General features: G+C 36.6%; 1 protein-coding gene across 1 annotated transcript; it reads left to right on the forward strand.

Annotated features, from left to right (window-relative positions):
• Nucleotides 1-11,055: 11,055 nt before the first annotated feature.
• On the forward strand, nt 11,056-12,709 carry LOC141629327 (U-box domain-containing protein 21-like). The gene has a single exon (XM_074442347.1). It carries the CDS (start codon nt 11,251-11,253, stop codon nt 12,586-12,588), a length of 1,338 nt encoding a protein of 445 aa, XP_074298448.1. The 5' UTR covers nt 11,056-11,250; the 3' UTR covers nt 12,589-12,709.
• Nucleotides 12,710-12,992: the final 283 nt, after the last annotated feature.

A 12,992-nucleotide genomic window follows, 5' to 3' on the forward strand; every position in this document is an offset into this window, starting at 1 on the left:
TATCTTATAGAGGTGGTTATGGTGGTTGTTGACAGGGTATATGAGTAGTGTGGTGTGAGACGAGTGACTTGGTGGTTGTTGGGGTGGTTTTAGGTGGTGGTATTGGCAGGGAGAGGCGGCAGCGACAGGGGGGAACAAATGGGTTTAAGATACGGGTTTTCAGGTGAGTTAGAGGGTTAGGATTGGGGTGGCGCCACCGTGGACTCGGGGGAGGTCGAAACGACGGCGCCATGTCGTCTGGGTTCGTGGGCTGACGGTGAGCAGGACAGTGGTGAGTTGACAGGTAATAGGTGTTGGCTGCGGTGGTGGTATGGAGAGAACAGAGGGTGTTTGGTGAGGCACGGTGGTGAACCAAGCCTTATGGCAGCCCTGGTTCGACTCGCCGGCGGCAGTCGACCAGGCTGGTGGTGGTTGTTGGTGGTGGGGTCGAAGTGGGGAGCACGGCTGGTGGTTGTCACGGTGGTTCAGGCGGCGCGTGAGGGTTTGGGCGAGTGAGATGTCACGGGTTGTGGATTCGGGTTTTTCGAGTTGTTTTATGTTTGATTCGGGTTTTCTTAAATCGTTTAATTCGTTTAATATTTTATTTATCATATTAGTTATTAAATTAAATTCCCGAGTCATTTAAATAATTTATTTAATTTAATTTCCCGAGTCTTTTAAAATAAATAGAGACGGATTTTGAGTCGGGTTTGTTAAAAGAGAAAAGTTACTATACCGGGAAAGTTTCCATTTTAAGAAATTCTACTTTAGTAACTTTCTATTTTGGGAAGTTGGGTCAAATACTAACCGGGTTATTTTAGTTATCAGTTGGGCATAAGTTTGGTGTCGGGATTGTATTTCGGGAAAACTTCTATTTTAGGAAGTCTCTATATTGGGTAACCTATCTATTTTTAGTAGCTTCTACTTTGGGAGATTTCTATGTTTAGTAATTAGTATTTATAAATATTATAATTGTTTTAGGTGACGGATTCATGAAGGACCGATAATCAAATTCATTGCTTTATTTTCTGGACTGCTTAAACTGCTTAATTGGAATTGCTGGCACTTTGAGGTAGGGAAATACACTTGACTTATTATTGTTGTTGTTGAATTGTGTTGACTTGATTCACGGTTGTTGATTTATGTTATGATTCATATACGGGAAGGTGATTGACTGAATTGATCGTATTGAGTATGATATCACAACATCGGGTAACCGGCATGATTTTATGATTTATCAGTTCAGTGATTTATATATATATTGTGTTGCATTAATTTCTTTTGAGCATTCATATGCATTGGAGATGGAGGATGTTGTGGTGATGTGGTGTGGTGATGATGATGTTGTGTTAAGGCCCGGGCGGTTCTCTGCAGACTTGCCCTGGTGTCCTCAACAAGGAAAGCGGGCAGATCGGCTACGATCGATATATATAGTCTACCGGGGATCGGTATGGCTGGGCGTTCCGGGTTATGAGTTATGAGAAATGAGATACGAGATATGAGTTGAGATGGAGATGGAGGTGACGGAGGATCATGCATATCATATTTTGTTGTTTAATTGTTTTCCCTACTCAACCTCGTGGTTGACGCTGTGTATTCGTGAACACCTGTGATGACCCAAATGTTGGCGAGCAGACTTGACAGGTTTAAGAGATAGAGCGGGAGCTTGGTGGGCGTGAGACACTGGATCAGAAGACTTAGTAGCTAGATCATCATCTAGAAGACTTTCACTTTTATTTATGTTAGTTCTTTGTAATTTGACGTAAAAGAGGTTTTGTAATAATTAAGTTAAAGTAATTATATAGTTTTGCCTTGGAGTTTAATTTGTTATTCACTACCTCGGGAAACCGAGATGGTAACAGTCCGGTTTATTAGGGAATGTCTTGCTAAAGGCTCCTTCATAAACCGGGGTGTTACAAAGTGGTATCAGAGCGAACGATCCTCAGGCCTAAACCTATGAGCCCAATGAACATAGGATGTGTCTAAATAAAATGAACCCCTGGGTAGGAACTGATAGGAGCTCATAGTGCGGTTAAGAAGGCGCCCTTAATACGTACTCTTTTGCCCTCTCGATTTTGAACAGGTAACCCGAGAGAAATTGAGTGAATGGGGTAGTTAGAAGGAAAACCTTGGATATAATCGAGTTGATGTATACCTTGAGACCCATATATTCTAACCATTCTGCAGGACAACGTTACGGTAAGTGTTTTGTATGAATGATGACGTGATCATATGATGTCGTGGAGATGAGAATAAATTTTCGTGTTCAGTTTAATAATCAATGAAGTGTTGGATTGTGGTAATCGTGAGCGTGAAAATAATTGCGAATTGATGATAATTATCTAGATAGATATTGAATGATGTGTTGATAGTACTACTATGTCTAGTAATATGCGGTTATGTGATTCCGAAGCCATGCTAGTATAGTATTGTGATAGTAATTAGAAACACTATTGAATTGCATGTTTATAGTCATAACAATCGTGATTTAGATGTAAGGAATAGATCGAGATGCGAAGGGATTCTATGGGGTAGATGTTACGAAGTACACAGTGTGAGATTTCAGTTAGAATGGGTTAGTATCGATAGTATGGTTGTAAGAGTTTGGGACATAGAAAATGAACGACTTAGAGCTGAAACTTGTTTTGTTTGATTGTACTCTTTAATTGACCTTACTGCCATTTCTTTTCTGTTTATTGTCTATGGATGAAAATTTTATGAGAGATAGCCCTGGGAGTTAGTATTCATTTGGCGTTGGTTTCATGCTTATATGATATACGGATTAGGAGTAATAAATATTTTAGTGAGCTGTGGTTAGGAAGTTCATGTGCAGAGATGTTTGATATTAATAATTTTTGCATAATTCCAACTCCATCGATCAAAAGAGTCGCATAGGTTTTCAAAATTGATAAGCCACGAAAATTTTTGATGTCTCTATATTAAACGGTAGGTTTTGCAAACTGACCCAAGTTTTGGACCAATTGTTGTCACATGTTTGTTTGGACCAACTGAGTTGTAAAATTCTTTAAAAATGAAATTCTTGTGCTTTAGACCTAATTCTTTTTCCCCTGTGTTTTTAACTCTCCGTGTTTTATAAAAATAATAGGAATCAAGTTTTAATCGAACGGTTATTTATTCGTGATCTTTGAAAGTTACAACGTGAAACATGACTTGTAAAATGTGTGTTCTAGGTTGAGTTTCATACAGTTGTTTGATTAATTCATGAGCCTTAGTAATATGAATTTATAATGCTTTATATGACGATAGTAGCACGCATGTTCAGTAGTTATGTATCTTAACAAGTGATAAAATTAAAACTTAGTTGATAACATTGTTGGCATGATAGCATGAGTAAAATTGGATAGCTTAATTTGATTCTTAATCGAGGGTGAAATGTTTATACGAGTCCAGTTGTTTGCATACTTTATATACATTTGGCATGTTGTAATGTCTCTGGTGTGTGCATCATATTTGCATAGTGGTCGGATATATATAAATATAAAACTATATTGTCATATCTTGGTAAGTTGATGGCGTTAAAAGTTAATTGATTGTTCTAATATACACGCATGAATAATTATAATAATTATGTCTAAATGTTTACAGATGGATGGTAGTAATGAGTATGTCTAAATGTTCACACATGTAGGATGCATCTGAGTTCTAATGTCTTTCATATGAGTTGTGTGCCCATAGTGATATTTATTACCTTCATCGCATTAAATTATTTCAGTTGGACCTATACCTATAACATGATAATAAACAGTGTTGTTATTCCTTATTGAATATGTTCATTATTACAATGTCATAAAATGCTAAAGTGATTCTTGCAATTGTATGGGTGTGATATAAAGGAAACTGTTTGATATAACACGGCAATTGGCATATTTATATTCTCGAGTCGTTACTATCAATTATATTATAATAAAGATTATTATGATAACTATGTTGACAATTATAATAGGATAACCCTTTGATGATTCACATGATATGCATTGGTTTAAATGATAGTAGTTATAGTTACGTTTAATTAAGCCTACGAGTTGCCTAATTATTCAAACCGTACAAATCAGAGAAGCTGTTCAAGTTGTTAATCTTTTATCATAGCTAGTGTTCTACAAAGTATATGATGACAAATGTATATGTCTAAGTTATTTATACGATATCTTTTGTTTTGCTGAAAATGAGTATACTAAGTTGCTAGACACAATTGAAAGATATGATTGCTAAAATGTGAAACATATGTGGGATATGAAAGTGATGTTGTTGTTGTCATAGATCATATGTAGTTACTTTTATTGGGAAATATGTTTTCAGAATTAATATCGTGCAAACAATGTTGATAATTTAAAATATGAATTATGAATATGTTGTTGATTGCTTAAATTCATCGGCCTAATTCGTGACCTAAACCAGTGAGTGAGTAAATGGTTGTACGGACATGTCAATAAGATCCTGTGATTGTGATGGATAGTAGTGGTAAATCTATTTTCGGTGATATGTTTACAAATGTGAGAAGTTTCTTAAATTGTTTTGTTGATTTTACTCTCGCTCGTTCATGGTCTGTAATTGATCATCAAATTTGTTTAGTTGTGAAACCGTGTAAACCTTGGTTCCTTTCTTGTTGTTCTTTTAGTTTGATGTTGTGTTTTAAGTTAAACATGACCTAAGTACTAAATGTTACTTGTTGACAATCAGTTAATTCCATAATAAAACCTTGATTCGACTTTAATGTTAATGCGCAATCTCTTATTATGTGTTCTTTCCTGTTACATGTGGTTGACAGTGATTTTGTTGCATATGTAAATGGAAGTTGAAAAGAGGTTACGAGGACGTAACCATGTTTCTAGTTGGGGAGGATTGTAAAATCTTAATGTTTATGTTGCACTTGTTTGTAGATTGTAGTTTTGATCAAGTAGATGTTTCGTTGTGGGGTACCTATGCAAATGAGTTCTATATGTTTTATTCCTACTTCTGTTAGTTGGTTGAGGTTTAAAAGGAGAGTGTAGTTAAACTACTGGTATTGAGTTATGAGTTGTGGGGCCCTTGTGCCGAGTTACGTTTACGGTCCAGTGAAACCATGGTTATTGAGTTACTTGAGTCTAAGATCGGAATTTAGATGGAAGATGACGGTGTTCTCAGATGAATATTTAGTTGTTATACATTGGTGTTCTCAGGTAGTTATTAGTCGTAGTTAGTGGGGTTAAGTAAAGACGAGTTAAACTTCGGGACGAAGTTTATTTTTAGGAGGGCAGAATGTAACATTTCGTGTTTGTTATGTTAATTGATGTGTCAAAAGTGTGTGTTAACCGTGTTAGAAATGCGTGACGTCCGTATGTACGATATACAATACCCTTATGTTGTTTAAGTACATGAGCGAACTTCGGGACGAAGTTCATTTTAAGGGGGGAAGACTGTAATACCCCGTATTTTATATATAATCAATTAAACGGATATTAATATATATTAATTATTATACATTTTATATATTACTAATTAAGTCGGGTTAATTGTTGAGTCGATAATTACGTTAATTATTTTACTTGACTCGCGTTGTATCGATCTAAGTTAATTGAGACGGGTTTATATGGAATTCGAAATGTGAGCTAACCCATTTGAGCTGGCCCAATAACATATTCAGCCCATTTAACCCTTAACCCTAAACCCTAACCCTAATAGTACCCTAACCCTTCAAACCTTACTCCCTCAACCCGCCTTCCTCTTTTCTTCAACACCAATCTCAGCCTTTCACGCATAGAGAGAGAGAGAGAGAGAGAGAGAGAGAGAGAGAGAATGGTCGTGGGTGTTGACGGCACAGCAAGGAAGAGCTAGGGACGATTGTCGACGGCCGTGGGTGGCCCTGGTGGCGGTTGTGGTGGCGGAAAGGTAAGCATTCAACCCCCTCCTCTGTTTTTCGCATTGATGTCGGGTTGTTGGTTGTTGTTTCGTGTCTTATAGAGGTGGTTATGGTGGTTTTTGATAGGGTATCTGAGTAGTGTGGTGTGCGACGATTGACTTGGTGGTTGTTGGGATGGTTTTAGGTGGTGGTATTGGCAGGGAGAGGCGGCAGCGACAGGGGGGAACAAATGGGTTTAAGATACGGGTTTTCAGGTGAGTTAGAGGGTTAGGATTGGGGTGGCGCCACCGTGGACTCGGGGGAGGTCGAAACGACGGCGCCATGTCGTCTGGGTTCGTGGGCTGACGGTGAGCAGGACAGTGGTGAGTTGACAGGTAATAGGTGTTGGTTGCGGTGGTGGTAAGGAGAGAACAGAGGGTGTTTGGTGAGGCACAATGGTGAACCAGGCCTTATGGCAGCCCTGGTTCGACTCGCCGGCGGCAGTCGACCAGGCTGGTGGTGGTTGTTGGTGGTGGGGTCGAAGTGGGGAGCACGGCTGGTGGTTGTCACGGTGGTTCAGGCGGCGCGTGAGGGTTTGGGCGAGTGAGATGTCACGGGTTGTGGATTCGGGTTTTTCGAGTTGTTTTATGTTTGATTCGGGTTTTCTTAAATCGTTTAATTCGTTTAATATTTTATTTATCATATTAGTTATTAAATGAAATTCCCGAGTCATTTAAATAATTTATTTAATTTAAATTCCCGAGTCTTTTAAAATAATTAGAGACGGATTTTGAGTCGGGTTTGTTAAAAGAGAAAAGTTACTATATCGGGAAAGTTTCCATTTTAAGAAATTCTACTTTAGTAACTTTCTATTTTGGGAAGTTGGGTCAAATACTAACCGGGTTATTTTAGTTATCAGTTGGGCATAAGTTTGGTGTCGGGATTGTATTTCGGGAAAACTTCTATTTTAGGAACTCTCTATATTGGGTAACCTATCTATTTTTAGTAGCTTCTACTTTGGGAGATTTCTATGTTTAGTAATTATTAATTATAAATATTATAATTGTTTTAGGTGATGGATTCGTGAAGGACCGATAATCAAATTCATTGCTTTATTTTCTGGACTGCTTAAACTGCTTAATTGGAATTCTTTGGCGGTTTGAGGTAGGGAAATACACTTGACTTATTATCGTTGTTGTTGAATTGTGTTGACTTGATTCACGGTTGTTGATTTATGTTATGATTCATATACGGGAAGGTGATTGACTGAATTGATCGTATTGAGTATGATATCACAACATCGGGTAACCGGCATGATTTTATGATTTATCGGATTGGTGATTTATATATATATTGTGTTGCATTAATTTCTTTTGAGCATTCATATGCATTGGAGATGGAGGATTTTGTGGTGATGTGGTGTGGTGATGATGATGTTGTGATAAGGCCCAGGCGGGTTCTGCAGAACTTGCCCTGGTGTCCTGTTCGCGAGTGCGGATCGCCTACGGTCGATATATATAGTCTACCGGGGATCGGTATGGTGGGCGTTCGGGTTATGAGTTATGAGAAATGAGATACGAGATATGAGTTGAGATGGAGATGGAGGTGACGGAGGATCATGCATATCATATTTTGTTGTTTAATTGTTTTCCCTACTCAACCTCGTGGTTGACCCTGTGTATTCGTGAACACCTGTGATGACCCAAATATTGGCGAGCGAGACTTGACGGAGTTTAAGAGATAGAGCGGGAGCTTGGTGGGCGTGAGACACCTGGATCGAAGACTTAGTAGCTAGATCATCATCTAGAAGACTTTCACTTTTATTTATGTAAGTTCTTTGTAATTTGACGTAAAAGAGGTTTTGTAATAATTAAGTTAAAGTAATTATATAGTTTTGCCTTGGAGTTTAATTTGTTATTCACTACCTCGGGAAACCGAGATGGTAATAATGATCCGGTTTATTAGGGAATGTCTTGCTAAAGGCTCCTTCATAAACTGGGGTGTTACAATATATATATATATATATATATATATATATATATATATATATATATATATATATATATATATATATATATATATATATATATATATATATATATATATATATATATTTGTGCTCGTAATCGTTTGTTTAGTCGTGTTAGCTTAAGCATGGTTACATCATTGGCAATCACGGTTATAGTTGGTCTAGCTATAACTTTAAAGATTTGTGAAGTAAAGTTATGGATGGTCTATCTATTATTTCAAGATCATTTGAGCAAAGTTTCAAGAACAAGTTTCAAGTAAATCAAAGTGAATCTTGTGTTCAAGATCAAATTCCCAAGTAAAGCTATTCGTTGATCAAGTTCATATTAAAGAAGATATTATGATCAAGTAGCAAAGTCAACGATCAAGTTTGAAGATTATGTTCTCAAGCATTAATCAAGTAAAGCTCAAGAGGAGCTCATAATCAAGATGGAAGAGATGAACCTCATACTTAAGATCTCCAGGAAAATTAGATAGTATAAGTCGTCATTCGGTAATGGTATCTTTAGACGTGATTTTGGAGAAGTAAAGTTATAGCTATTTCATCTATAACTTTACTGACCAAATCCAAGGCTATAATCATTTCAACTATGACTTTGGATGACTTATGAGGAACATAATTTTGAAGCTTAAAATATTTCGAAATGTTTTTCTAAACTAAAGTATTTATTGTGGACTTATCTTGAACTTATTTTTGAATGAATAATTTATAATTATCTTATTGATTAGTAATACAACTTATGAGTTGCCATGCTATCTGAGGTGTATGAAAATTATTCATGTTAAAACCTAAACGAGCCACCTAGGGATTCGTGAAGAGCCGCCTAGAGTTTCATGAAGAAGGCACGGCTATGTTAGACGTATGCCTCTTCTTGTTTTCCCTTTGCACAAGCTAGGGTTTAGGATATCCTATTAGATAATATATTGATAGAGATTTCATATCTCTTTTTATATTATTTAGTAAGATATCAATTACATAAAAATAAGAATATTTAATAGAAGATTTTATCTTCTTTATATCATTTGTCAAGAAATTATTTCCATAAGTTAAGAAGATATCTTAGAGAAGAATTAAATTTAATTCTTTTCATAAGAGACACGAAAGCCACACGGTTCTAGGGTTTGAGTTTAGAACCCTAGTTCACATTTTCTATAAATACTACCTTTACTCTTTCGTTCAAGGTTAAGACGTTTCCGCGCATAAACATACTCAAGCAAATCACGCAAATCGAGTAAACTTGTTTTAAATTGCAAACGTTATTTTCAAACGTGTTCTTGCTTTATTTCAATTTGAAACTCGAGTTCTTCATAAGTCGTTTACGCATATTGATATCGTTATTGGATTATAGTACTTCATATTGTTTCTTACTTGTTCATTGTGTGAACAATTAGAAGAACAATCAAGTGCTTTATTATTAACGTAAGTAAGTCGAGTATTTAACGATACTCATTGTGAGTTACAACTAAAGTCTAGTTGTACGAGTAGGGTTAGTAATTTTGTAATCCGTAGAAAGGTACTAAAATTATTAATCGAGAATAGTGAACGTAGGTTTCGACTTGTGAAATTGAACCACTTCAAAACCTCTTGTGTCGTCTCTTATTGTTCATTTCGCTTTTTGTTTTCGTTGAGATAGTCAAATTTAATCAATAAATTCGAGCTATTATACAGTTACACACGCTTACGGACATAATCGAAAAAGTGAGCATACTCAACTCCCCCCCCCCTAAGTATTTTAGATCAATAGACTCTCTACGAACTAAAAATATCGGAAAGTGCATTTGGAATTTGTAGTTTGAGTTTCTTGATTTTCTTATCCAGCTTTATTATTTTTTGAAAGCTCTAACACGTTTTATGAATGAGAAAACTTTGACGGGTCATTATTCTTTTTAAGAACTCAGAAAAATGACGCTTTTTTTTTTCAAATAAACATGATTCCAAGAACTCAGAAAAACAAGCTTTTTTTAACGAATAAATTTCAACTGACCAACTTGGTCATGACTAACAAGTTTTAAAATTGACAGTTTTTTTCCAAATTAAAGTTCCTACGAAACCTTCTATTTGAATAAAAGATATTTTCAAAACTCGTGATGAGAAGTTAAGAAATAGTACTCCCTCCATCTCAGTCAGTTGTTGTCCTTTGGTTATGGCACAAAGACCAAGGAAAGGGGAGGCGAGTCATTTACTAAATGACAAGTGGAATAAATTGAGTGTGAATGATCAAATTGCCTTTCAAATTCATTCTTAAAATAGAAATGACAACAAATGACTGAGACACCCAAAAATAAAAAAAAGGACAACAAATAACCGCGACAGAAGGAGTAATGCATATGATCAATGTGTCGTTCCTCTCAATCCTTAAACATGACACATTCATTAATAAAGGTGTTTAGACTAATAAAACGAATTGAAAGCTTTATCCACGTAATAACCGTGTTAGTTTCCCGTAAAGCGAGTACAAAAAAGAGAGATGGAGACGAAACTTTTGAAATGTGATGGGAGTTACATCCACCGGCCATCATTACTGTTTACCATTGACGTTGATTATTCCCCCGTATTTCTCCGTACTCGGTTTAAACTAATCTAAACAAATATAAAATCAACGGCTCCTTTGACCCTACCCTTCTTTTACGCCGCTTACCATTTCAAACCTTCAACGGTCAATCTCAAATTTCTTCTTCTCATCCTTTGTTTGAACATAGACTCTCTTGTTTTTTCTCCATTTGTACCGCGGTGGATTTTGAAGGTTTGTTGGTCCTCCTAAACAATGTAAAATTCAAAAAGTCTAGTTAAATATTTTGGGATTATAGTTCTATTCTTTTGGATTGAAACTGATTTTATCTGAACTGAACTAAATTTATAGGAATTAAATTAAATTGAACTAAACTTATACGATCTGAACTGAACTAAATTTATAGAATCTGAACTTTGAACTTATAGGATCTGACCTGAACTAAACTTAAATTAAAATGACTTTAAGTCGAAAAGAACATAGCTTATCTCGAGTTTACCCGATGTCATTAACTATCCGCCATCGTTGAAATTTTCTTCCCCTGCTTACAGGCTTTGCTATTGTTTAATTAGGTCCTACTACTATTAAACTGAAATGTTAACTATTTTAGTTGGTAAAATCATAAAAAATGATTATTATAAGTATTTGCCCTATATTATTCAACTTTAGAACCGTGTGAGACCAAACACACGTATATAAACATACCCACCCATATTACAAACACCCAACTTTCATTGCAAAATAATATACCGGCTCAACTATCATCATTAACCATAAAAATACGAACCAAATCAACTTATTAACACAACATCAAAGCGCATTAATTCGTGCTACATCTTCTGTACATTTATATTACTAAGAGTTGGTAATTTATTCAAAGTATATATAAATACTAAAATGATTTCTTCATGGCGAAGAAAGAAGCCTAGCAGAGGTGCCAGAGGTGGTGGTGGTGACGGGTCCGACATAACACCAACGGAGCTAATAATTCCAAACAATTTCCGGTGTCCAATATCCCTTGACATGATGAAAGATCCGGTGACATTGTCCACGGGAATAACCTACGACCGCGAAAGCATAGAGAAATGGATAGAGGCAGGGAACGTTACTTGTCCCGTGACTAATCAAGTCCTAAGGACGCTTGACCCCATCCCTAACCACACCTTACGTAGGATGATCCAAGATTGGTGTGTCGATAACCGCTCCCACGGCGTGGAGCGTATTCCCACGCCTAGGGTACCTATTAGCTCGGACGAGGTGGGTCGCGTACTGGAGAGGATCTCCTTGACACGGGCCCCACAAGAGTGCAAGGAGCTAGTTGGGAGGATCACAAGGCTTATGAAAGAAAGTGAGAAGAACAAGAGGTGTATTTTGGGAAATGGAGCGGCTGCGACCTTGGCGTCCACGTTTCATTCTTTTGCTCAGAGCGAGGGCGAAATTGTCATTTCTTTGTTGGAAGATGTGATGGGTGGTTTGACTTTGATGATGCCCCTCGACTATGAGGCTGAGGGGCATTTGAAGTCAGCCATGTCTTTAGAGCGTTTGGTATGGTTTATTAAATGTGGAGGTCTGTCTGGAAGGATAAATGCGGTATTATTACTAAAAGAACTAATTTCAATCCCTAGAGGTCAAGCAAAAGTTGTTGAAACATTGGTAGCAAGTGAAAGAGCTATGGATGGATTAGTTAAGCTAATTAAAGAGCCAATTTGCCCTTTATCTACAAAGGCATCCCTAGTGGTCATATACCATATGATCACATCTACTTCTTATGATTCCTCAAGTCAATGCATGATAGTAGCAAGACTTTTAGACATGGGTTTAGCCTCATTAGTCATAGACATACTTGTCGATGCCGAGAAGAGTATATGTGAGAAATCACTCGGTGTACTTGATGCCATTTGTCGGTCCAATGTTGGCCGGGAAGCGGTCTACAACAATGCATTGACAGTTCCCGTTGTGGTGAAGAAGATACTTAGGGTCTCCGACTTGGCGACAGAGTTCTCTGTGTCGATACTTTGGAGGTTGTGTGACGGTGAGACGAGTAAATGTGAAGGTGTGGTTGTTGAAGCTCTTCAAGTTGGTGCATTTCAGAAACTCCTACTAATTTTACAAGTTGGATGGAATGTCAATGAGAGGAGTAAAGAGAAAGTTACTAAATTGTTGAAACTATTGAATCTGCATAGGAGTAAGGTTGAGTGCATAGAAGATTTTAAGAATCTTAAGAGGTCATTTTAAATACTGGTAGATCACACACACATTATTTTATTTTTTGGGTTAAGATTTATGGATGAATTAAAGCATACAATTTTGGTGTATAGTGAAGTTTATGTAGTAATTTTAGCATACGTTAGATTTAGACTGGACAATGTACAAATTCTTTTATATTAGATGAATCATTTCAACCAAAATCTTAAGGTGATGGTTGGAGTCCAACTATTATATTTATTCTATTATTATACGTTTGATTTATTTCAATCACATTACAATAGCAAAAATACAAGTCTTTTTTTTTTCTACCAAATATGTTCTTGGTTGATTAGGCTAAAACATGAGTAAGTAACTTGTGTGTGTTTCAGGTTGAAACTATGTTTGGATTGAAAGATTTACCGCAAAAGGAAATGGAGAGAGAGTAGAAGATT

This window comes from Silene latifolia, chromosome 2 (genome assembly GCF_048544455.1).
Source record: "Silene latifolia isolate original U9 population chromosome 2, ASM4854445v1, whole genome shotgun sequence".
NCBI lineage: Eukaryota > Viridiplantae > Streptophyta > Magnoliopsida > Caryophyllales > Caryophyllaceae > Silene > Silene latifolia.

Coding starts and splice junctions, on each gene's coding strand:
- LOC141629327 (XM_074442347.1), top strand. CDS start 11,251: ATGATTTCTTCATGGCGAAGAAAGAAGCCTAGCAGAGGTGCCAGAGGT.